Below are 25,184 nucleotides of genomic sequence, written 5' to 3' on the forward strand. Positions count from 1 at the left end.
CACACCTTTCCCAATTTTAAAACATTCAGTGTTCCCATGTTCTGTTCGAACAACTGCTTCTTGATCTAGGTACAGATTTCTTAGAAGTACAATTAAGTGTTCTGAAATACTCATACTTATCAATGTTGTCCATAGCTTGTCATGATCCACACAATCGAAAATATGTATAGAAGGGAAAAATTTTTTAACATAATTCAGGGGGGATATATACAAAACTAATAGCCAGCATTACTCTCAACAAAGAGAAATTAAAAGCACTCCCCTTGCAAACAGGTACCAGACAAGGATATCACTTACCATCACTATTATTTAATATGGTGCTGGAAGTCTTAGACAGAGATGTAAGGCAAGAACGGGAAATTAAAAATCATCCAAATTGGCAAAGTTGTAAAACTCTATCCTGTACATAGACAATCTCAAAGACTCAGAATGAAAATTATTGGAACTCAATGAAAGATTTAGTAAAGTGGCAGGGTACAAGATCAACACACAAAAATCAGTCAGATTATTTTGCACTAATAAAGAGAAATCTGAAAAGGACAGCAGGAAAACAATACCCTTTACAATAGCCACCCAAAAGATGAAATACTTAAAAATAATCTAACAGGAGAGATAAAAGACCTATAGAAAATGGAGGATGACTGCACAATTACATGACTGCCCACTTAACATCATTACATAACTGCCAAACCAAGGTGACACATAATCCTAAACATCAGGCTGCCAAAGTTACTGTCACCTCCCACTTAGGCTTTCGTTACTACTAAATGTATATCTCTAATGCACAAAATGCACAAGGTCGTCAGTTCAAACCTACTAATCACTCCTCGGAAACCTTATATAGGATCACTCGTGAGGGAATCAACTTGCTGGTACTTAATAACAACAACAACAATACACAATAGTCAGATAACAGGTTTTACTATTGTTAAATAACAACAGCAAAATGTCAAGCAACAAGATTATTACTAAGTGTAGTAATACTGTAAATGGAAATACAGGAAATAATTTGAGTGTCCTTTTATAAAAGGAGGGTAGCAAATTATATCATATGAACACTATATAGATTCTAAAAGTATTAAATTGTGTACCATTTAAGTACACTTAAGTGTTTGTATAAAATGAGTGAAAAAAAAAATCAGTGCACACAACACTATCTATTCCATCAGCTATTACCATTACAGAAATCTGTAAATAGGACAGAACTTCAAAATGTTCATGGAAAAATAGAATGCAAATATGTGAATTTATGGTGGTACAAGTTACGTAGAATTTCCTAACTAGCATGCTGAAGCACGAGGTGTAGAAACACTATTCCCTCAGGCCACTGGTTAGTTGACTAGGGATTGGGGAAATAGTAGATGCTGGCCAGGACAACTGTTGGGAAGTGTTGACATGAAGTTTATTTTTGTTGCAAATTTATTTTGTTGCAAATTTGCTTACGTCAATAAAACCAACAATAAAAATCTCTAAAAATCCTATCCTCAGGACTATGTTTCTATTAGTTCCATTTTGAAATCTCAATGTCATTTACAAGATAATGGTCCCAAATCAAAACCATTTTAAACTCTAAACCAGTTACAGATTTTAAATCTCTCTAAGCATCATCAACTAAATTATCACAGGCAAATTTTTCTAAAAATTTGCCTACCTACCTACCTCTCCAGATTCCTGGTACAGCGCTGTAGGATAATGCACTGGACCGCAAGGTTGGTTTGAACTGCAAAGTCGGGGGTTCATAGGCAAATTTTGCATATATTTGGTATATGGTAATATATCTATATATTGAAAACTAGGAAAGTATCTAGGATAATGATTAGTACTCTGTGAACATTATTTCACTTAATTCTCTCCAACACTCCACTAAAAAGGTATTTTTGTCAGTGTTAACTTTCCTTAGGTCTCATAAGTATAGAATTTAAACCCAAGTACCAAAACAAAAAAGAAAAAACAAAAACAAAACCACCCATGAAATTTACTGTAGTAGCAACTCATGATAACCCGGTTTGTTTTGTTGTTGTTGTTGTGAATTCCAACCCATAGCGACCCTGTATAGGGTTTCTGAGGAGCAGCTGGTGAGCTTGAACTGCCAACTTTGCAGTTCAAATAGCTTTGCAGTCTGGCACATTAACCCACAGCGCCACACCAGGATTTCCTCATTTGTTATAGACACTCCATAGAGTTTTCTTGGCTGTAATCTTTATGGAAGCAGATCGCTGTTGTATAACATTGCTGGGTGGGTTTGAACTGCTAACTCTAGGGTAGTAGTCAAAGGCAAACTGTACCACCTAAGAACCCAGGTATCTTTCTATTATTCTATTCAGCCCTTCAATTAGTGTTTGGCCATCTTTGATCACTATGTTAAGAATAAATGATGCTGGTGAGATTGCAAAATGGTCCACCCTCTCTGGAAAGCAATATGGTGCTTTCTCAGAAGGTTGGGAATAGAAATACCTTATGATCCAGCCATCCCTCTACTTGCTATTTACCCACAAGAAATACGAGCCATAACACAAGTAGGTATATGCACAGCATTCACAGCAGCACTATTTACAATAGCAAAAAGATGGAGACAACCTAAGTGCCCATCAACTGAAGAATGGATAAACAAACTGTATATACACCCAATGGAATAGTACGCTACCTTGAAGAACAACAAGTAAGCTGTAAGCTACCACATAACATGGATGAACCTTGAAGATATTATGTTGAGTGAAACCAGTCAGTCACAAAAGGAGAAATACTGCATAGGACCACTATTGTAAAAGAGTAAGAAAAAGAACCCATACTAAAGGGTGGAGGGGGATTCTTTGCTGGTTATCTGGATGCGGAGGGTGGGGTGAGGGGAGGGAAGGGAAGGTAGAGCACAGGGTAGGGAACAGACACAGGATAGTTGGGGTACTGGGGAGGGGGGCAATACACAAGAGGGGAATGGAAGAACAAGGCTGATGGGAAAACAATTAGGTAGGTTTGCATGGGCTAAGTGGGACAGAAGTGAAAAACGATGCATGCACACCTTAGAACAACAGGGCTCTGGGATACAGGGATTGTGACATGGCTGGAATGGGCAAAAGGGGGAAATAATGTTAACATGATTGGCTGTCTTTTGAAAAAAAAAAAAAGTTGTATTGTACAGTACTGATCTACAGAATGACTTAAAAAATGTTAAGGTCATGAAAGACAAGGAAAGATTAAGGACTGTTTCAGATTAAAGGAGTCTAGAAAGACACTACAAGGAAATGCAATGTGGGAATCCTGAAACAGAATAAGGACACCAGTGGGACAACAAAGAAATTCAAATAAGGCTTTTGTATTAGTCCATAATACTGTATCAATGTTACTTTTCTGGTTTTGATCTATGTACTATGGTTATGTACAATGGAAACATTGGTATTATTTTTGCAACTATTGTTCAAGTCGGAAATTACCCCAAAATGAAAAGTAGAAAAGAGCAATTAAAAAAAAAAAAACACAAAACAAAATGAGAATGTAAGAATGCAGGGAAACTAGATTAATGAAAACAGAACAACCAGAAGAGAAATACTGAGAATGTTAATTCATTGTGAAGCATGTAACCAATGTCACTGAACATCTTGTGTAGAAGTTGTTAGATGGAAGCATAAACTTCTGTGTAAACTTTCACTGAAAACACAATAAGTAGTACTCCATAAAAAAAAAAAAAAAAGAAGAAATGAAAAAGCCAATTTAACTTTTAACTTTTCCCTCCATGTAAGTGTCGAATGAACGCAAAGCCTATACTTTAGAGGAATAACTGTAGTATATAGTACCTATTGAGGCAGTCATCCACACAGCCCTTCCTGGTGTCATCATCTGGCTTCTTACAGCTACAGGTGGTAGCCTTGTAACCATAGAGGGGTTTGACATCAACGTAGACATCTTGAAAAGATAGCAAAGAAAAGTCTGTAAGCATATCGGATAATTTTTCAAGTGTAAAGGTATAAAGAATACTGATGGAATGAATGGAGGCAGAAAAAATATCTCACAAGTTACTTACTTGAACGAATTTTTTTATAGAGAGGGACATCTGGCTTTTTGTATAGCTAGAAGAAAAACATAAAAATCTTGATATAACACATAACTTCAAATTATACTGATGCCAGACAGTAGCATGAATCATCACAAATATAAGATATTATCCATGTACTTTACCCATACAGAAACATTTATAAGACTTTTTGGGTTAGATATGTTTGAGGGAAACTTGATGTGATCATTTTCATCCTTGAATAAAAAGTGATTTACTGGATCAAATAGATAGAACTAGATTAAAAAATGGAAACACTAAATGACTTAAAGAAATGCATTTTGAGTTATCTTTCTTAAGCATGTTGCTGTCAGTGCCTTAAAAAAAAAAAATCACAATAAAAAGCAAAGCTATTCATTTGGATTATTAAGAATCTAGGACTTATGCAGATGTTCTAAACCAAAACATTACCATCCAGTCGATTCAGACTCATAGTGACCCTATCTATAGAACAGAGCAGAACTGGCCCCATAGTTTCCAAGGATATAATCTTTGTGGAAACAGGCTGCCACATCTTTCTCCTACAGAGGGCTGGAGTAGTGGTTTAGGCTCTTTTTCTTGCAGCTCCCACTGATTGATTTTGATTCATAGTAGCATTTTCAAGGCAGAAGATCACCAGACTTCTGAAGTACCTATTGGTGGTTAAAACTACCACCATTTTGGTTAGTAGTCAAGTCCTTAAACATTTGCACCATCTAGAACTCCAGATGGTCTAAGTAAATATATTGAATTTAAGACATGAATAGCCCGTCTTTTCAGGTTGGAAACTGGAGTGGAAAAGATTCCACAATTGTTTTCATTATTAAAATAGAGATTACAATATATACAAGTTTCACATTTTAATTAAGGCAATTCATTTAATGAATAAAGGGAAGTGAGCAGGCTGGAAAAATGGAGCTTTCCCATTGCAATTAAGAATGTATTAGAGTCAAGTAACTAGTGTGTCGGCATTTGCCATAGAGGACAGTACAAAATAAATGACTTGGCCTAAGCTGGACTGTGTTGTGTTGGAATTTCCCACCATATGTTTGTCATTGGATATATTCAAAGCAATGTCTTCTTCATTGTTAAGAATTTTTCAAACATGTATTTAACATACTGATCCTTTCAGAATTCAAGAAAGGTCACCAGAGAAGAAAATGCAGAGGGGAATGTCAACTACGTTTGGCTTGCCAAAATTAATCACTGGTAGCAATTTGACAAAACCTAAAAAAAATTCAGTTCATTTGTATTACTATAAGTACTTGTATTTCCCAATGGTTGTTTCTCACCATGGGACTTGATTTAAAAAAATCATGGGGGGCAGGGGTGAGGAAGAAGGGAAACTTTTCAACTAGGGAAGAAAGAAAGGCAACATCTTAGTATTTTTAGTTGACAATATACTTAAAGAATTAAAAAAAGTACAATGGTGCTAAACATTTTCCCTGCTTCTCTTGCTAGAAGAATATCTTTTGTATATGAAACATAAATTTTAAATCGATGAGAAGGAGCCAAAGAAAATAAAGCCTGAAATTTCCTACTGTTGTTGGCAGCACATCTAAATTCTCCTGAGACCTGTATCAAATAAGATTCTTACAGAACAGAATCCTTGCTACTAAAATATAAAAGTACAGAATAATAACAGAAGGTTGCCTAGGAAACTAGGAACTTACTACTATTTTGCAGTATGGGTAAAGACAAATTGTTGCTGTTGTAGAATACCATCGAGTTGGTTTCGACCCTAACAACCCTGTAAAGGTCACATGAAATATGATGTAAAGTCATATTTATCTTAGTCGCTAACCTTACAGGGACACTTTTCAATACATCATAATATGAGAACTTAACAAGGAGGCAAATAAGAAACCTGCATTTCTCCCCTTTACCATGTCAGAATAATAGCTGGTAAAACAAGCTTGCTGTACCTGATTGTGTTTCCACTGCCAGAGGATGTCATACGGAAGCTGGAAGTCAATTCTCTTTTGCCTTAGATACTTTCCTGAAACAAAAAATAGTATCAGTTTCAATATCTATTCTGATACGCACTCACAAGAAGGGATCCCAAGAGCCACAAGATACAACATGCATTAATAAGAAACACAAAGGTTTAAATTTTAGCTTTAGAATTTTCCCATCAACAATTTTAGCTACTCTTTTCTAATATTTATATAATACATATAAAGATAAGTTTTAAGTATTTCTCCGGCTCTGTTGGGTTGGTTCGGACTCAGCAACTTCATGTACAACGGAAACAAAATACTGCCCATTCCTGCACCATCTTTAAAATTGCTTCTATGTTTGAGCACATTGCTGAAACCACTGTGTTAATCCATCTTTTTGAAGGTCTTCCTATTTTTAATTGACCCTCTACTTTATCAAGCATGATATCCTTTCAGAGGTACTTGTTCCTCCTGATAACATGTCCAAAGTACATGAGACAAAGTCTCGCCATCTTTGCTTCTAAGGGCCATTCTGGCCATACTTCTTCCAAGACAGATTTGTAAATTCTCTGACAGTCCATGGTATATTTAATATTCTTCGCCAACACTTTAATTCAAAGGTATCAATTCTTCTTTAGTCTTCCTGACCTTATTCACTGTCCAGCTTTCACATACATCTCTTGCTGCTGTGGAGATGTTTCCTATTCATAGTGATTCTGTATAGGGTTTCCAAGTAGTGGCTTGTGGGTTTGAATCACTGATCTTGTAGTTAGCAGTCCAGTGCTTTCCTACAGTCCCATATCAGAACTCGACTGAAATTACCATGGCATGGATCAGATGCTCCTTAATCTTCAAAATACCATCTTGGTTTTTAACTCTTTAAAGAGATCTTTTTTAGCCGATTTGCTGAGTGCAATAAGACCTTATATGATTACCTCACTACATCTAAAATATTTGGAGAAATATATTTATGTTTGCAATGTAGACTACATCCAAAAATAAGATGGTTTAACAAATGATTAAGGAGATGAACAGAAGAATACATAAATCAAGTAAAATAAAATGTTAATTGTAGAATCTAGGTGGTGGAATACTGGGTGCTAATTGTTTATTTTGTTTTCTATATGCTGAAAAACATAGTAATAAAGTGCTGGGGAAAATGTGTATAGAAAAAACTTGAAATGGAATACACTAAACTATTATATCTTTAGAAATGTGCTTTATCTAGTTTACACTCCTTTAAGATTTTTCTTTTTACAATGAGCATGTACTCATAGTTTCTTAGCAGCAAAATATTATTTTTCAGAAAAAGTCAAGACTAGTCCTCAAAATAGGGGACAAACAACTTAATAAAAATGGTTAATGCCTTCACATGTTTACTCTGGAGAGGAATGTGCAAAGAAGTGGTTGGTTATGTGCCAGGGAGTCAGTGTTGACACAAAGCAACCCTGTATAGGGTTTCTGAGGTTGTAAATCTTTATGGAAGCAAAAGGGTCATTTTTCTCTCATGGAACAGCTGGTAGTTTCGAACTGCTGACCTTGAGGATAGCAGCCCGACTTGTAAACACTACGCTACCAGTAAATTCTGAATTAAAAAACCAAACCAAAGTCAAGCCTTTTTCTTTCTCTGCCTAGAAAAAAGCATTTGCATCAATTTTAATTGACCTTAAAGTCACATTTCTCCCACAGCATAACATCTTGGGTTTTCCTAGCAACAAATCTCCATAGCTGTTATAATACTTTTTCAGGCATTATTTATATATCTCTTCTTTGTTGTGTATAATGCATATATTGAGCACTAAGGGAAAAAAGAAGGACAGGTCATTCTTCTCACTAACACTTAAAGCAATTAGTCATTTGTAAGAAAGGAGATCTATCTAAAGATATTTCTTTGACTAATATCAGTTGGAGATGATGTCCCAGGGTAATCAACTCAGGAGTACCTCATTTTGGAAAAAAATTTTTTTTAAAAAGATAGCAGACTAAGCAGATATATTATACAGACCAACTCCAGCAAAGATATGAGAGAACAAATGAAACAGACATAGATGAAAATCCTGGAACCCTAAACTTCAGATGAAAGTTTAGATAAGTGGATTGAGTGTTTGCTGGGAAGATAAACAGGGATGGCTAAAGAGACTGGCCAGATGTGGTACAACCATCTTGTGAGCAGCTTTGGCAATAACACATGGTTTGGTAAAGTAGATTCACACATGCAACTGGAAGGGTGAGATTCCTTGTATTTCCCTTGGTTACCAGAGGTGTGGCCAGCTCCAACTCTCATCTACCAACAACACAGATACTGCTCTCCAGGGGTTCTGAGTCACCTGGTTGAGAGCTAAAGTGTGAGGTTAAGCCATCTGCTGCTCTGCTTTGGTGCCTGGATTCAGGTGAGTTCTGCTCCACACCTACAAAACCTTGCAAAGCCACCAGATCAGTATTTAACCAGTCACCATGCCCTTTGCTGGCCCGTGGTCTTAACAGGCACAGAAACTAGGTCCATCAAGGGCCTCCATGAATTGCTCCTGGATTGAGTTTCATGAACACAGACAACATTGAGGCTGACAGAATTACCATTTAGGGCCAGGAACTCTTGTTGTCATGGTCTTTCCACACTCATCTCTTGAACTCTAGACTTGCAGGAACCCCTCAGAGTTTGCTCTTCTCTGAATTTGCTTATTTATATATTTTTTGGGGGGTGTGTCCTTTTTTCTTTTATTGTTTCATTATATTTGTTTATTCTTTCTCCTCCTTCCATTCTCTTGAATTTTATCCTTTATACCTCCACGTTTGTTTTTCCTTCTTTTCTTCTGTTTCTCATTTGTTCTCTTCTTTTTGTCTTTATTTACTTTCTCCAATCTCTTTCTCTTTTCATCTTCCCACTCCCTGGTTTTTCTAAATTAAAAAAAATTAATAATTTCTTTTATTTTTCTCTTCTATAGCTCCATTTTCCTGTTCCCTTTTTGTCTTTATAATTATCATATTCTTTATTTTGGGTTGCTGACGGTTTTTATTTCACTTTTCTCTTTATTAGTTTATCTTTTAATTGTTGGATTCTTATTTATTCTGTTTGCTTGTGTATGTGTGAGGTGTTTTCTCTTTCTCATTCAACAGGAGACAGCAACCATGCCACTAAAATACCCTCTGCAGCTCCACCAACTGGGCAAGAGTAAACACCAGCTGTTTACTCTTTTGACAGAAAGCTGCCAAACCCACCCAAAACTGAGGTGTACAAATGGTAAACGAAATGGTGTACATACTTCCACTTTATTGACATTCACAGGAGACACATGATGAGAGCCTAAGGACACATCAACATACAGTCATCAATTAAATACAAACATGACAACCCCACAATGCCTAAGTGACAACGGATCATTTTAGCTCACGAAAAGAAACAAGAGAGAATGGCTCAAATAAATGACCAAGATTCAAAACCAGAAAACATTTCTGAGGAAGAAAAGGTAATGAAATTAACTGGCAAAAAAAAGGCGAAATAATATTTAAGTACCTTCAAAGGACTGACAAAAAGATAGAGGAAAGATAGGAGAACACAGGAAAAAACCTTAGAACAATTCAGGAAAACACTACAAGAACAAACACAAAATAAATGCAAAATGTGAAACAACACAAAACTACAATTAGGAATCCAGAAGATTAATACTAAGATTTCAGAACTAGACAATACATTGAAAGGGCAAAGGAGTATATTCAAAGCAATGGAAACAGAAATAAGTGATCTTAAAGATACATTTCTTAAAGATCTTAGAGGTTAATACTTAGAGGTTAAAAAGATTTCAGACTTGGACAATACATTAAAAGGACAAAGGAGTAAACTGGAAACAATGGAAGACTGAATTAGTGAATTGAAGATAAATTTCTCAATACTAGTATGCTAAAAGAACAATCAGGAAAAACAAAAAAGAAAAAATCTGAAGAAAGCCTAAGAGTTATGCGGGATACCATGAAAAGGAACAACTTATAGGAGGGTGGAATTTCAAAACAGAAAGAGACAATAAAAAGTACAGAGAAAATTGTTGAAGAGTTATTGGAAGAGAACTTCCATAACATGAAAGTTGATAAGATAAGCATACAAGAAGCTGAACGAACCCCAAACAGAACAGAGCCTAAAAGAAAATCACCAAGACATATCATAGTCAAACTTTCCAAAATCAAAGACAAGAAAGACATGACAATGACTAGAGAAAAACAAAAAGTTATCTACAAAGGAGAACCAATAAGACTAATCTCTGATTTTTCAGCATAAACCATGTAAGATAAAAATCAATAGAATGACATACAAAACTCAAATAAAAAAATTGCTATTTATACCCAGCTGTCCCTCAAGTACAAAGGCAAAATTAGTACATTTCCTGAAAAACAGTAATTTGTAATGACTAGACCAACTGAATGGTCTTGACTCATGATGACCCTGTATAGTGTTTCCAAGGAGCAGCTGGTAAGTTTGAACTGCTGACTTTGTGGTTTGCAGTCCAGTGCTGATCCCACAGTGCCACACCAGGAGTCCACCCTGATATACAAGTATTTAAAGTAAAAGTGTTTAAAGATAATGCAGAAATGGCTATACCAGTAATATTGACAGGGAACTGCCAGAAGTTCAAGCTGAACTCAGATAAGGGCATGGAACGAGGGTTATTATTCCTGCAGTGAGATAGATCTTGGCTGAAAGCAGAAAATACCAGAAAGATATTTACCTGTGCTTTATTGACAATGCAAAGACTTTTGACTGTGTGGATTGTGACAAGGTATGGACAACATTGCGGAGAATAAATTTTCCAGAATACTTAATTATGCTCATGGAGAACATGTACATAGACCAAGAGTTAGTCATTTGAACAGAATAAAGGGACACAGAAAGGTTTAAAATCAGGAAACAAGTACACCGGGGTTGTATTCTTTCATCATACTTATTCAATCTGTATGCTGAGCAAATAATCCAAGAAGTTGGATAATATGAAGAACGTGACATCAGTTTTGGAGGAAGACTCATTAACAACCTGTGATATACAGATGATACAATCTTGCTTGCTGAAAATGAAGAGCATTTAAAAATACTTACTGATGAAGATCAAAGACCACTGCCTTTGGTATGGGTTGCACCTCAATGTACAGAAAAGAAAAGTCTTTACCACTGGACCATTAAATAACATCATGATAAATGGAGAAAAGACAGAAGTTGTCAAATATTTCATGTTACTTGGATCCACCATCAACACTCATGAAAGCAGCAGTCAAAAAATCAAGTGACAGATTGCATTAGGCAAATCTGCTGCACAAGATCTCTTTAAAATATTCAAGAGCAAAGATGTCAGTTTGAGGACTAAAGTGTGTCTGACCCAAGCCATGGTACTTTCAACAGACTTATATTCAGACAAAAATTGGACAACGAATAAGGAATATCACAGAATTGAAGCATCTAAGTTATGTTGTTAGAGAAGAATATTAAAAGTTCCACAGACTACTAGAAGAACAAACAAATCTGTGTTGGAAGAAGCATAGCCAGAAAGCTTCTTAGAACAAAGATGATCAGACTTTGTCTCTCATACTTGGTAAAGTGGCAATTCAGTGAAAAAGAGAAGACCCCTAATGAGATGGATTGGCACAATGGCAGCAAAAACTGGCTAAGCACAGCAGTAATTCTGAGGATGGCACAGGAATGGGTAAGTGTTTTGTTCTGTTGTATACAGCGTTGCTATGGGTTCTAACTGATTTGACAGACCCTAACAACAACAAAAATAAAACAAATCTACAAGACTGAAAATAGGAAATCATAGATATCAATTTATAACAAAGTCAACTACAAAGCAAAAAGAAGGAATAGTGTAGACACAGAACTTGCAAATGGCAAGGAAGTCAAGTAGATTTCAATATATAACAGACTGTTTAAAGTAGGGGGAAAAATAAATAAATTACAGAGTAACCTGAAAGAAAATTAATATAATTGCATATCAAAATTTAAAAAAGAGGAAAACCAGAAAGATGTACTAAACATTAAGACAACAGGAAACCACTAGAATTAAAATTCAGCACAGAAAATTATGTGAAACAAAGAAACCAAGCACTACACTAAAAACCACACAGCAAAATGTCAGCAACCAATTCTTACCGATAATTACATTTAATGTAAATGGATAAATACACCAGTTAAAAGACAGAGCAGAATGGATATGAAGACAGGATCTTTCAATTCGCTGTCTATAAGAGACACATCAAAAAGATGGAGGCAGCCTAAATGTCCATTAACAGAATGGTTAAATTTTGGTATATACACACAGTGGAACAGTACGTACAAAACACTTCACAATATGGATGAATCTGGAGGACATTATGCCAAGTGAAATCAGTCAATTACAAAAGAACCAATGTTGTAAAAAGTTAAGAAAAGGTTTTCTTAATAAAGGAAGCAATCTATGATGGTTACTTGGTAAAGGAAGGAGGAAAAATTATTCATGGGCTAGAGGACAGTCACATGTTCACATGTGTGACAGGGCAGACACTATTACAAGAGGGAGGTTAGTAGAGGAAAGATAAAAGTAACAGGTAACAGGAGACACAGGGAGGAATGTAAGAGTTAAAGAGAATAGAGGTAAATACTCTAAGAGTTAGTACATGGCAAGGGTTGCAAACATTGAATGAAAAAAAGTATATGATTTAATGGAGGTAAAACTGATGACCTGCTCTGTAAACCTTTACTCAAATCCCAATAAAAAGTTTTTGTGGGCAACCAAGTCATTTTTAAGGAAGTAACTACAGTAGTTTTAAGCCTGTTTTGACCTTGAAATATAAAAAGAAGTTCATGCTGATTTTCTTTTCCAAAATCAATCCTAGCATTAAGAGGAATGAATAGCAGGATCTAGAAGTGGAAAATTTCCACATAAACAATCCACTGTTTGTTAATCAGGCAGTTATGCAAAAGAAGAAATCAAAGAGAAGGGAGGTACCCAATAAAAAGAGCTAAGAGGGATAACAATGGCTTTGTCTATTTCCTATTTTCAGAGGACAACTTGGCTATGTAATAGTATCACTCTACAAATTGATTAAGATTTATTAATTTCCTCTTTGTTATTTTGTGTAAGTGGTTCATAAAGAAAAAGCTTGTAGAGGCAGTTCTTTCCCATTTAAGAAAAATAGGCATCATCAATTGGGTTTTAAGTAATGACTAGAGTTATAAACATTATCCTCTGTACAAATTTCATTAAATAATACACTACTAAGAATTTAAATTTATGGATTTTTCAGCTTAAAGAAAAATAGAAAAAAAAAATACATGGATATTGTGATTTGTTTTTTCCTATTGGAAGAATAAGCTCTACAAAAGCACAAATTTTCATTTTGTCTTAAAGAGTTTAAAATTCTAAACACTTGGTTTGCGGTAGGCTACTTTTGAGTCTTGTTAAAAATTCAGCCTCCCTTGAATTCATTCTGACTTTAGCTTTAGCCAGAGAATTTGAGACTTGCTAAACTTAAGTCCTGGTGCGGTTTTGTAGAATAAACACTGACTGGTAATTTCAAGGTAAGCGGTTCAAACCCACCTGTTGCTCTTCGGAAAAGGAAAATAGACTCGATGCACTAACTACATGTTCCTAGGAGAAACCTTACGTGTTCATTTAAAATCACATCTAGACAACAAACCATGTCTAGATGTGATTTTAAATGAACATGTAAGGTTAAGTGCTGTCAAGTTATTTCCAACCCATATAGAAGACTTTCCAAGGAGTGACTGGTGAGCTTGAACCGCTGACCTGACGTGGTTTGGGAACAATTTAATTTAGGATTTGTACACCCAATTTGTTAGTGTTACTGCCTAAAACTTTTCTTTTGCATACTATATCAGGTTTTACTAACAAGTTATACTAATATAATAAGATGGGACAGGCAATCAGTCTTCTCTTCCTACTCACTAAGTGCCGTCAAATTGGTTCCTAATCATAGTGACCGGCACAGGGTTTCCGAAGAGTGGCTGGTAGGTGGGTTTGAACTGTAAACCTTATAGTAAGCCTACAGTGCCACACCACAACTCTTAGCAATAGATTATATATTTACCTGTACTTAAAGGGTTATAAAATTCTTCCATAAAACATTCTAAAACTAGATGTCAAAAGATTGGGTGAATTATGCAAATAGGGTGCATAGGACTCTAATGCAGGGATTGGTTAATTTTGTCATTCTGCTGGTTTAAAAAAAAGCCATATCAGAAGCAGAGACAGATGATCCCAGAACCATCAACAAAGAAGAGCCATGGGTATGTTCTTTTGACTTTGAGATCTCTGCACAGAAAAGTGGTGGCAGCAGATGTAGTGGCATGGGAAGACAGAGCTCTCCAGCGATGGATTGAGTAAAGTTGAGAGCCTTTGGGCAGTAGGCTAGCTTAAAGAAATGAGTAACCTTTGGGCATTTATTAGCAGGCCTGGTGTGGTGCTGTGGGCTAATGTGTCAGACTGCATGGTCCGTGGTTCAAACTCGCTAGTTGCTCCTTCAAAACCCTACAGGGTTGCTATGGGTGGGAATCGACTCAATGGCACTTGACAGCAACAATAAAGGAGTTTGTAACACTTGCTGGAGCAGGGCTGAGGCCAAGGGGAACAAGTGGCTTAGAGGCAGAGCTTAAGAACAATGAGTTCCTATAGGACAGTTTAGAAGAGACTGCTGTATCCCAAGTTATTTCTGATCCTGAATTGTACCTGGTTCATTTCCCTCAGAAACCCCATAATCATGAGATTGTCTGTGAGTTCTATGTGGCCATTACAATGGATTACTGAACTTAGTACAGAAATAGAAATGTGGGAGGAATAAATAGTTATCAGGATAGAGGTAAAGAAGGTTGGAGCATGCAGGCATGTCTGTTCTTTGCCTCACAGTAATCATCTTGGGGTGATGTGGAGTTTGATTTTCCTTCCTCCTTGTGACGTTAGAGTTCAGTAAAGGCCTTCATGCCATTTTTGTACACCCTCGTAATCAAATCTGGAGAGGATCCCTGGTGGCACAGTGGTTAAAAGCACTCAACTGAAAACTGAAAGGTTGGCAATTTGAATTCACTAACAGTTTTGTGGGACAAAGTTTAGTTGTCTAATTTGTAAAGATTTATAGCATTGGAAACCCTGTGGGCCTCCAGGGTGGCTCAAATTGTTAAGTAACTGATTACTAACTGAAAGGCTGGCAGTGTTGGCTGAACTCATACAGAAGGCACCTCAGAAGAAATGCAAGGCAATCTGCTTCGGAAAGGTCACAACCTTGAAAACTCTATGAAGTATAGTTATAAACTACACAAATGGAATCAATGCATTGGACCTGACTTGATGGTAACTAGTGAAAAGTCATAATATTTTATAAACTTTAAAAATGCTTATGCCATCTCTAATGATGTTGCTTTATTCATTCCTAATGTTTATCTGCAACTTTAAAAAATTTTCCAATGATCAATTTAACAGTGGTTTGTCTATTTCATTATGATTCAAGAAGCTGGTAAAGTTCAAGCAAGACAAACTCAAATTCAAGCTAAGACACATTACAATCAAACTTCAAAAGACTAAAGACAAAAAATTTTGAGAGCTTTTTGGACTGACAGGTTTATCTATTGCCAAAGCTGGAAAATTTCCAGCTTTTATTCCAATTCTGTCCTCTTTCTCTCTCATTTTAGGACTCCAGTGATATAACATATTTTGCCATAGTACCTCAAGTTACCTCTGTATTTTTGTCCCCCCCAGCCCCAAATATATTTTCTCTGTTGTTCAGGTTTCATGTTATGGACATTTTCTTCCAACTACTCTAGGACAATTTTCTCTTGGGTTATCTTGCCACTATCTGTTCTGGAATTCCAATCACGTATAAGTTATTCCTCTTGATAGTGTTCCACATAGATCTTAGAATTGGATTAAAAAAATTTTTTTTCTGATTGTTCTTGTAGCAAATGAATATTGAGAGATTTGTCTCCAAACTCACTAATTTGGCCTTCCAATGATTCAATTCTACTTTTTTGCCTTTTGATGGTATTCTATTTCTGAAGTTTTAGTATTAATCTTCTTGGCTAATTGCTGTTTTTGTATGTTTTCCAATTTTTCACATATATTGTCAGTTTGGTCTTATAATTTATTCCTAAATTCTTCTAAAGTTTTGTCTGTGCTTTCCTTTATTTCATCTGCAGTTTTCTCAACCATTCTTTCTATCTAATGAAGTTACCTAACTCACATTCTTTTAAATTTCTTATCAAGTAGTTCTGATACCATTTCTGGTTATTGTATTTTCTGACTCTACATTTTGGTCACTTGTTTGAGGCACCCTGTCTTATTTCTTTGTGTTAGCTGAAATTGTCTGTTTCATCAGAGATGTTGTGGGAAATACACAGCATTTGTATTTAACTGATTGTATATTGGTATGTTCTTAGGTACTCATCACCTGTCTCTTGATGGATGTGACACAGACTGGAAACGTGAATGCAGTTCTGTTCTCTGTGTAGTATAGTTCCTGGCAAGTTCATGTGCCTCTACAAGTGGGGGTAGCATATCCAGCTTCTCATGGAAGCAAAGAGCAGAGGTTGAGTAGGAGGGGCACTGGCTAGTGAGCTGGCAAGGATGGGGACTAGCTACCAGGAGGGTGCACGGACAAGGTAGAACTGCACCCCCTTGCCACCAACCCTCTAGGGTGCAATATTGATGACGATGGTGGTGGTGTTAGTTGTATGCCAATGAGCTGGTTAAAACTCACAGCAACCCTGTATAGGGTTTTCAAGGCTATAGATCTTTATGGGACCAGAAAGCCTTTTCTTTCTCCCACAAAGAAGTTGGTAGATTGAACTGCTGAACATGAGGTTAGCAAGCCAACTCATAACCCACTACACTACCAGAGCCACCCACAAAATCTCAAGCTGGCCAAGTCGCTCCAGTTCATCTGACAGTCAGCCCGTTTTTCTTTTCTCACTGCTCCTGTACAGCTTCCTAGTCAGCACTCATTCCATTTCTCTGTCCTACCCTTTGGAAGTTCAGGGTTCCAGGATCACCATCTGTATATCTGTTCCATATGGTCTCCCAAGTCCTGGTTGCAGAATGTCTTCTCAGCACATCTGCCTACTACATGAATATCCAGTTTATCCATCCATTCTTCTACTGATGGACACTTGGGCTCTGTAGTTTCTAACTATCATGATACAGACATAGTCATTTCTTTTGGGTAGGAACATGTTTAATTTAAAAAACCCCAAACTACCAGTTTTTAAAAAATTGTATCATTTACTTTCACAACTATGTACGAATATTCTGGTTGTTCCACATCTTTGCCAACATTTGCTGTCAGTATAGTTGACTCTTGAACATAGGGTGCTGACATCCCATACAGTTGAAAATCTGGGTATAATTTACAGTTGACCATTAAATAACACAGTTTGAATTTTGAGGGGTTAAAGTAGGGTGAGTACCCTTGTATGCAGATTCCCTGAGGTTACTGTGGCGAGCTCAAGTGTTGTAGCTGCTTAAAATGCCTTGCTTAAGACATTAAGAGGTCTCTGATGTTTTTACAATTAGGGGGATGGAGGATGAGGGACTAACAGGAGTTGCAAACTGCTCACCTAGAGATGATTATCATCATCACATAGTGGTTTAAGTGGATACAACACTTGCGCTTACCACAAAACCAACAGGAAAAAAAGGTTCCCATTCAAGTGGGCCCACACAGCACAAACTCTTGTCATTCAAAGGCCAACTGTATTTTTCATTTTAGCCACTTTGATGGATGTGTAGTGCATCTCACTGCGGTTCATGTGTTTTTTTTAGCCACTTGTATATTTTCTTTGGTGAAGTCCCTTTAAATTGCATATTTTAAACTGGGTTGTTTTGTCTTTTTGAAAGTACATTGTAGGATTTCTCCTAGAAAGCAGTTTCAAAATATAATATGGAGAAAACACATCCTTTTCTAGATGTGTTTTGTGAATATTTTCTCAGTTTGTGTCTTGCCCATACATTTTGTAACGGTGCCTTTTGACAGAAGTTTAAAATTTTGTTGAAGTATAATTTATCAAAAAAAAAATTTAAGTCTATTGCTGTTTCCAATCTTAGAAACCTTTTGCTTCCCAGTTGTTGTCGTTAAGTGCTGTCGAGTCAGTTTCGACCCATAGCGACCCTAGGGTTTCGGAGGCTGTAAATCTTTACGGGAGCAGAACACCTCATCTTTTTCCTGTGGAGCCGCTGGTAGTTTCGAACTGCTGGCCTTAAGGTTCACAGCCCGATTCGGAACCACTACGTTACCAGAGCTCCTTTTTTTGCTTCCCAGCAGGTTATAAAAATAGTCTCCCTATGTTTTCTCTAAAAGCTCTATTATTTTAGCTTTTTTGTTTTAGGTGTATGCTCCAAGACAAATTACATTAGATTTGGTAGGGTTCAAAGTTAATTTTTTTTCATTTGGACATCCAATTGTTAAAGCATAATTTATTGAAAGGATGTTCTTCCCCATTTACATTGTTTTGGTATCTTTGTTAATGATAATCAAATAACTAAAAAAGTTTGGGTATATTTCTGTGTCCTTGATTCTGCTCCACAAATTTAAGTCTCAACTGTGTTACAGTAAAACTCTTGAAGTCAGGTGGTGTAAGTCTTCCAACTTTGCTTTCAATTTTAAGAATTGTTTTAAATATTCTAAAATTTTGCATTTCTATATAAATTTTAGAATGCATATGTGTTCCTGGAAGCATGTGATAGCATCTCTGATTCCTGGTAGCATCTGGGGTGGGAACCAGCACATCACTTTTTACAGAAAAGCCTGCTGGTATTATGATTTGGATTATATAGAATACAAAAGTGTCCCTTTCCACTTATTTAAGTGCTGTGAGCCAGTTTCGACTCATACTGACCCTGTATAAGGTTTTCAAAGAGCAGCTGGTGGGTCTGAATTGCCAACATTTTGGTTAGCAATCCAGAGCTTATCCTACAGCGCCATACCAGAGGTGCTAAAAATATGAAGCACCAACCTTTCTCTCTATAGCTCACTCTACTCAACTGGGTTAGATAATCAATTGCAATGGTCACATAGAACTCAGACACCATACTCACAGTTATGGGATTATTAGGGAAGTCAATACGTTACAATTTCAGATCAGAAATACTCTGGGCAGAGTTGTTCCAGTCAGCTGCAGATAAATGCCTGCAGGGTACACCACTCCACCACAAACCTCAGCCTGAAGGCACTCAGCTCTAGCTCTGTGGGTCAGGAAACCTACCTCCTTTACTTAAGTGCCTGGAGGCATCCCATTCTACAAGCAATCTTCCTGCCCAAAGTCACTCCGCTTCACAGGCTCGGTGAACTGGGAAATACACTGCTCAGTCATGCTCTGGTTCTGATTCTGTTGCTGCTTTTTTGCTACTTGTCGGGTGTCACAGCTTTCTGCTCCTGAGTTGAGGAAACCCTATACAGGATCACTTCCAACTCGATGGCACTTTAAAACAACCACAACACTATAGTATGAAAGAGCTGGGTTACCAGTTGGACTGCTAACCACAAGGTCAGCAGTTTGAATTTACCAATTGCTCCACAGGAGAAAAGATTTGTAGCCTCACAAACTATATACAGGGTTGCTACTAGTCAGAATTGACTCCAAGGTACATAACCACCACTACCACCATTATCTTATGTTAACTAATTACATTTACAAAGACTTTTTTTTTTTTTTTTTTATACAAATAATGTCACATTTACAGGTACTGGATTAAGACTCAACATACATTTCTTGGGATGAAATTAAACCTATAATAACATCTGCGCCTCTTCCCAATCTTGGGCGTGTGGGAAGCATTCAATATTTCATGAAAATATGACAGTATCTGTAGGTTTTTTCTTAAATGCCTTTTTAGGACTGAGGAAATTATTTTCTAGATCTAGGAGTTTTTGCTTATATCTTCATTATGATGGATTTCCTCTTTTCCTAAAGTCTTTCTCAAGTTTTGTATCAGGATTATCATGTTCTCATCAAATGAGTTAGGAAGTGTGTTCTCTTTTATTTTCTGAAAATGTTTGTATGGACTGAGTTAATACCTTTTACTGAGTGGAACTTGAAGCAATGCACTGGTTGTTCATTTTCCTTTAAAGGAGAAATGGCCAGATGTGTAATTATGCTTTGATTCATGGGCGATGGCCAGTGATTTGGCAGGATAGTTGCAAACTTGGGAGAAACATGATTGGACAATTGATGACAAGAAGGTATGTAAAAGAGGTATGTACACAGACCTCTCTAAATGGGCCAAAGAAGTGAAGACATTTGTATCTCATATGAATGCTTACCAAAAGATGACTACGGATTTTAACAATAAAAGTTGAGAAGATAACGTGTTCTGTGGATAAGAGTCAGCTTCTTTTCCCAGTCACTCCTGTCATTGCCTAAGGCTCATGACCAAAGTAGTCATGGTAACTGGGTAGAGGCTATGCATCAACTCACCAAAGCCAATTTTGCTATAGCCACTGCTGAGTGCTCAATCTACCAGTAGCAGAGACAAAGTCCCTTATATGAATGGCATCATTCCTTAGGGAAATCACCAGCAACCTGGTGACAAGTTGAACATCCATCAAGAAAACAACAGAGTTTTGTTCTTACTGGAATGGACACTTACTCTGGATATGGATCTGCCTTCCCTGCATGTAATACTTCTGCCAAAACTATCATTCATGGATTAACAGATTGCTTTATCTACCATCATGGTATCTCATCCAGCATTGCCTTAGATAAAAAAACTCACTTCATGGCAAATGAAGTAGGGCACTGGGCCCATGCTCATAGAATTCACTGGTTTTACCATGTTCCCCATCATCATAAGGCGTGTGGCTTGACATGATGAAATGAACTTCAAAAACTCAATTACAGGGAAGACAATATATAACAAGAGGGAGGTTGGGCAGAGGAAATATGAAGGTAGCAAAAGACACAGAGAGGAGTGCAAGAGTTAAAATACTGTTAATTGATGGGACACAGAGGGGAATGCAATAAATCAAAGTATATGAGTTGTTGAATGTGAAACTGATGATTTATTCTATAAACCTTAACTCAATTAATTAAAAAAAAAAGAAGACTCAATTATGGCATCAGCTAGGTAACAATACCTTGTAAGGCTGGGCACTGTTCTCTAGGAGACTGCATATGGTTTAAATTAGCATCTAATACATTGGGCTGTTTCTCCCATAGCCAGGATCCATGAGTTCAGAAATCAAAGGGTAGGAATGGGAGTGGTATCATCCACTGTTACCTAAATAAACCACACACAAATTGTTGATTCCTGTACCCTCAACTGTATGCTTTGTAGGTCTGTAGTCTTAGTTCCAACGGGAGGAATGTTCCCACCACAAGACAAACATTGATTCTACTGTCCCAGAAATTAAGAACGACAATAGCCATTTTGGGATCTTCATGTTTCTGAATCAACAGGCAAAGAAGAAAATTACCATTTTGGCTGGTTTGACTGATGGTGACTGCAAGGGGGACTTGGACTGCTATTATACAACAAGAATATGTCTGGAAAATGCTATCCCTTAGGGCACCTCTTAATACTATCATGCATTATGATTAAAGTTAAAGGAAAATTACAATAATACAACTGAGATAATAGCCCAGATCATTCAGCAATGAAGGTTTGGGTCACTCTACCAAGTAAGGAACCAAAACCAGAAGAGGTGCTTGCTAAGGGCAAATGGAATATGGAATGGTAGTGGAAGAAGTTAGTTCTAAATACCAGCTACAAACATGTTCAGGTACAGAAACAAAGACTAATTGGTAAGAGTATTTCTTTTGTTTTGAAAAATGCTTTATTTTTGGGTGTGTATTAATACACTGAACTAAAGTCAATTTGAACTGCAAGGTCAGCGGTTCAGGCTCAAGAGCCGCTCCTTGGAATTCCCAGGGTTGCTCTGGATCGGAACTGACTTGACGGCACTTAATAACAACAATATATGTCTGTATATAGAGTCCTGTTGTGACGCTGCGAGTTAATGTGCTGGACTGCAAGGTCGGCACTTCAAGCTCAGCAGCTGCTCTCTGGAATCCCTATACAGGGTTGCTACGGGATGGAACTGACTCGATGGCACTTAACAACAATAACAAACAACAGTATGTCTGTGTACAGGTCGTCTCTGACTCACAATGGGGTTCTGTTCTAACAACTCCAGCGAAGTTGGTTTTGATGTAAGCATATTAAAAAAGAAGTTTCATTATTATTGTCTTTTACTGTTGTTGTTAAGTGCCATGGAGTCAGTTCTGACTCATAGGGACCATATATAAGGTTTCCGAGGAGAGGCTGGTGGATTTGAACTGCTGACCTAGTGGTTAGTAGGCTAGCGTGTATCTTTATAAATTCAATCTTTATCAGTATTTAGAAGATAGAATAAGAATGACAAGATCAGCACATTACACTGTACGTTTAATACTACTAATGAGAAGATGAGCAGTCCCTCTCCCAGAACATAAATTTGTAAGTAATGTTTGTTGTAAATTGAATATGTCATAAGGCAGGGGCTATATTTACATATTTTTGTTTGTTGTTGGGGCCATCTAGTAAACTCTGACTCACAGTAACCCTATAGGACAGACTAGAAATGCCTTATCTATGATATGATCTGATGTGATCCTATGAGGTGGAAGGCAGACAGACCTCCATTCTCCAACCTATCTAACAGTTCAGACACATGCTTTCCCTCCCACAGCAGGAACGTTTCTTTAGGGTATGGGCTGCCTCTAGAATATAAATGGATATTCTGGCAATGTTTAATCTCTTTTGACCCTGCACTCTTTTTGTGGTCTGAAAGCCTGCTCTGGAGCACTGGTACGGTGCCACACAAGGACACCCACTATTTCTTCTTGTTGTTTGTGTTTTTAAGTGCTGTTGAGTTGGTTCTGTCTCATAGCGACCCTATATAGGGTTTCAGAGGAGCAGCTGATGGGTTTGAACTGCTGACTTTGTGTTCGCAATCTAGTACTGATCCTACAATGCCACACCAGGATTTCCATTCTTTCTTAGTGATATGTAAAAGAATAGTGCAACTTTCAACTGATGATATCTTGTTGTTGTTAGGTGCCATTGAGTTGGTACCGACTCACAGCCATCTTATGCACAGCAGAACAAAACACTGCCCGATCCTGGGCCAACCTCACTAGTGTTGCCACGCTTGAGTTAATCAATGCTTCTACTTGGCCAATCCAACTCATTGGGGGTCTTCCTCTTTTTGTCTGATCCTCCACCCTACCAAGCATGACATCCTTTCTCCAGCGACTGGTCCCTCCTGACAATATGTTCGAAGTATGAGAGACCAAGTTTGGCCAGCCTGGTCTCCAAGGAACACTCTGGCTGCACTTCATCCAACATGGATCTGTTGGTTCTTTTGGCAGCCCATGGCACTTTCAATATTCTTCTCTAACACCATAACTCAAAGGCATCAATTCTTCTACGATCTTCCTTATTTACTGTCTAGCTTTAGCATGCATATGAGATTACTGAAAATACCATGGCTTGGGTCAGGCGCACCTTAAGTCCTCAAGCTGACATCTTTGCTCTTCAACACTTTAAAAAGGTCTTGTGCAGCAGATTTGCCTAATGCAATATGTCTTAGGTGGCTTCAAAAAGTTTATGGAAAAATTCTATTATCTTTTAATGAAAGCTTTCCCATGATCTTTCAGAAGGCCCTTCATATAGTATTCTATTCTGTCTCAATTTTAAGTACTTGATTAATATACAGGTCCATAATCCCTTATTAAAAATTGTTAAAAGTCAGGTGCATTTTGAATTCATACTTTTTTCAGATTATATTAAAAAAATTGGGACATATTTAATTTCTTAGTGAGGTCTGGGGCAGCACTTCATATTCACAAATGTTAACATATTTGGAGCAAAACATTTAAACATTTATACTATATGGAATAAAAATGTAGTATTGAGAAATTTTTTAGTTTTACATTTATAATACAAGGATGTAGATTATAAGAGGAATGCTCTTAAAATGGTTTGTAATAAAAACAGGCATTACTGTACAATGAAAACATTATTACTCCTACGGTATTATGCTGAAGATCTTTCAGTGTATCTAGAATTGTTTATTACTTTTTTCTCTTAAAATGCACAGAAAGTTTCATCATATACTAAGACCAACATCTGATTAACTGGATGTTAGACCAAACAGTAACTAACTGTTTCAGGCCTATACAGAAATTTGATTTAAAGAGAGATTTAGGAATGGAACTCATTTGCAATCTAGGAAATACCTGCAACCATTTTATTTACATAACCAATACTGTATAGCACAGACGAATATGCAAGAAATCACACTCTTTGTTAACAAGATACCAGCTAGTGACTTATTCAAAACAACTGGCTGGCCTCCCTTTGTATTCTAGAATCAAAAAACATTAATAAAACAACAAAATAGCAAGGTACAGAAAAATAAAAACATATCCTATCACACCCTGATTTTAAGCCTTGTTTAACCTCAGGAAAAATGATCCATTTTGTACTCACTATGCAGACCTCTGTGTACAAAGTAGTTCTGTGAGAGACTAACATTGGGACCTACAGATAAAATTCTTATTAAAGTAAGGGATTTCAGTTCTGGACCTCTTAATTATTATTAATACCAGAGGCATGACAGAAACATTAGCTTATCTATTTTTCTTTCTATTCCTTCTGAAATTAACTGGCCCCTTTATGTCCTTGAATAGTCAGTACTTCATTCCAAGATCTAGGTCAGACAATTTCCCATCCACGAGAAAATTAAGACCAAAATGGTCAGGCTTTCCTTTAAATGAGTCTTAAATAAGTTCTTATTTTCAAAACTATTTATCCCAAGCAGGTTCTAGGAAATAGTTAAATTGACTAGGGATCTGCTTTCATTGCCATGACCTCACTAGTAAAAACAAAAGGCTCTTTCAAAAGAACTTTGGCGCTAAGCCCATAGAATATGAAACTTGCTTTACCTTCATTAAATAAGCACTAGCAAAGTTATCTTAGATTTAACTCTTCTTTGTAGGTAAACCATTCTATCTATAGTCATCTCCAATACTGAATAATTAAACCAGGCTAATCCTTACTGCAGAACTTACTTATGCCTGAGACTTATAATATACTGTTTGCTGGTGTAGGCATCTCTTGGGGAGAAAAGGGGACTAGATAATCATAATATGGAAAAAAGCCCCATAGTCAAGAAAGTCATAGTTGAAAGGCAAAGCATAGGACCAAAATCTACTATAC

The 25,184-nt window shown here is 36.9% G+C and overlaps 1 protein-coding gene across 1 annotated transcript in view; it reads right to left on the bottom strand.

The window, feature by feature from the left end:
• ASH1L (ash1 (absent, small, or homeotic)-like (Drosophila)) overlaps positions 1 to 25,184 on the bottom strand; it is a 329,236-nt gene that overhangs the window by 73,329 nt on the left and 230,723 nt on the right. The window contains exons 9-11 of the mRNA XM_006861559.1: positions 5,950 to 6,023; positions 4,016 to 4,061; positions 3,789 to 3,897 (exon numbers count right to left, since the gene is read on the bottom strand). Coding sequence (XP_006861621.1) covers positions 3,789 to 3,897; positions 4,016 to 4,061; positions 5,950 to 6,023 — 229 coding nt within the window. The remainder of the gene's footprint in view (positions 1 to 3,788; positions 3,898 to 4,015; positions 4,062 to 5,949; positions 6,024 to 25,184) is intronic.

Source organism: Chrysochloris asiatica, unplaced genomic scaffold, assembly GCF_000296735.1.
Source record: "Chrysochloris asiatica unplaced genomic scaffold, ChrAsi1.0 scaffold00042, whole genome shotgun sequence".
Taxonomy (NCBI): Eukaryota; Metazoa; Chordata; class Mammalia; order Afrosoricida; family Chrysochloridae; genus Chrysochloris; species Chrysochloris asiatica.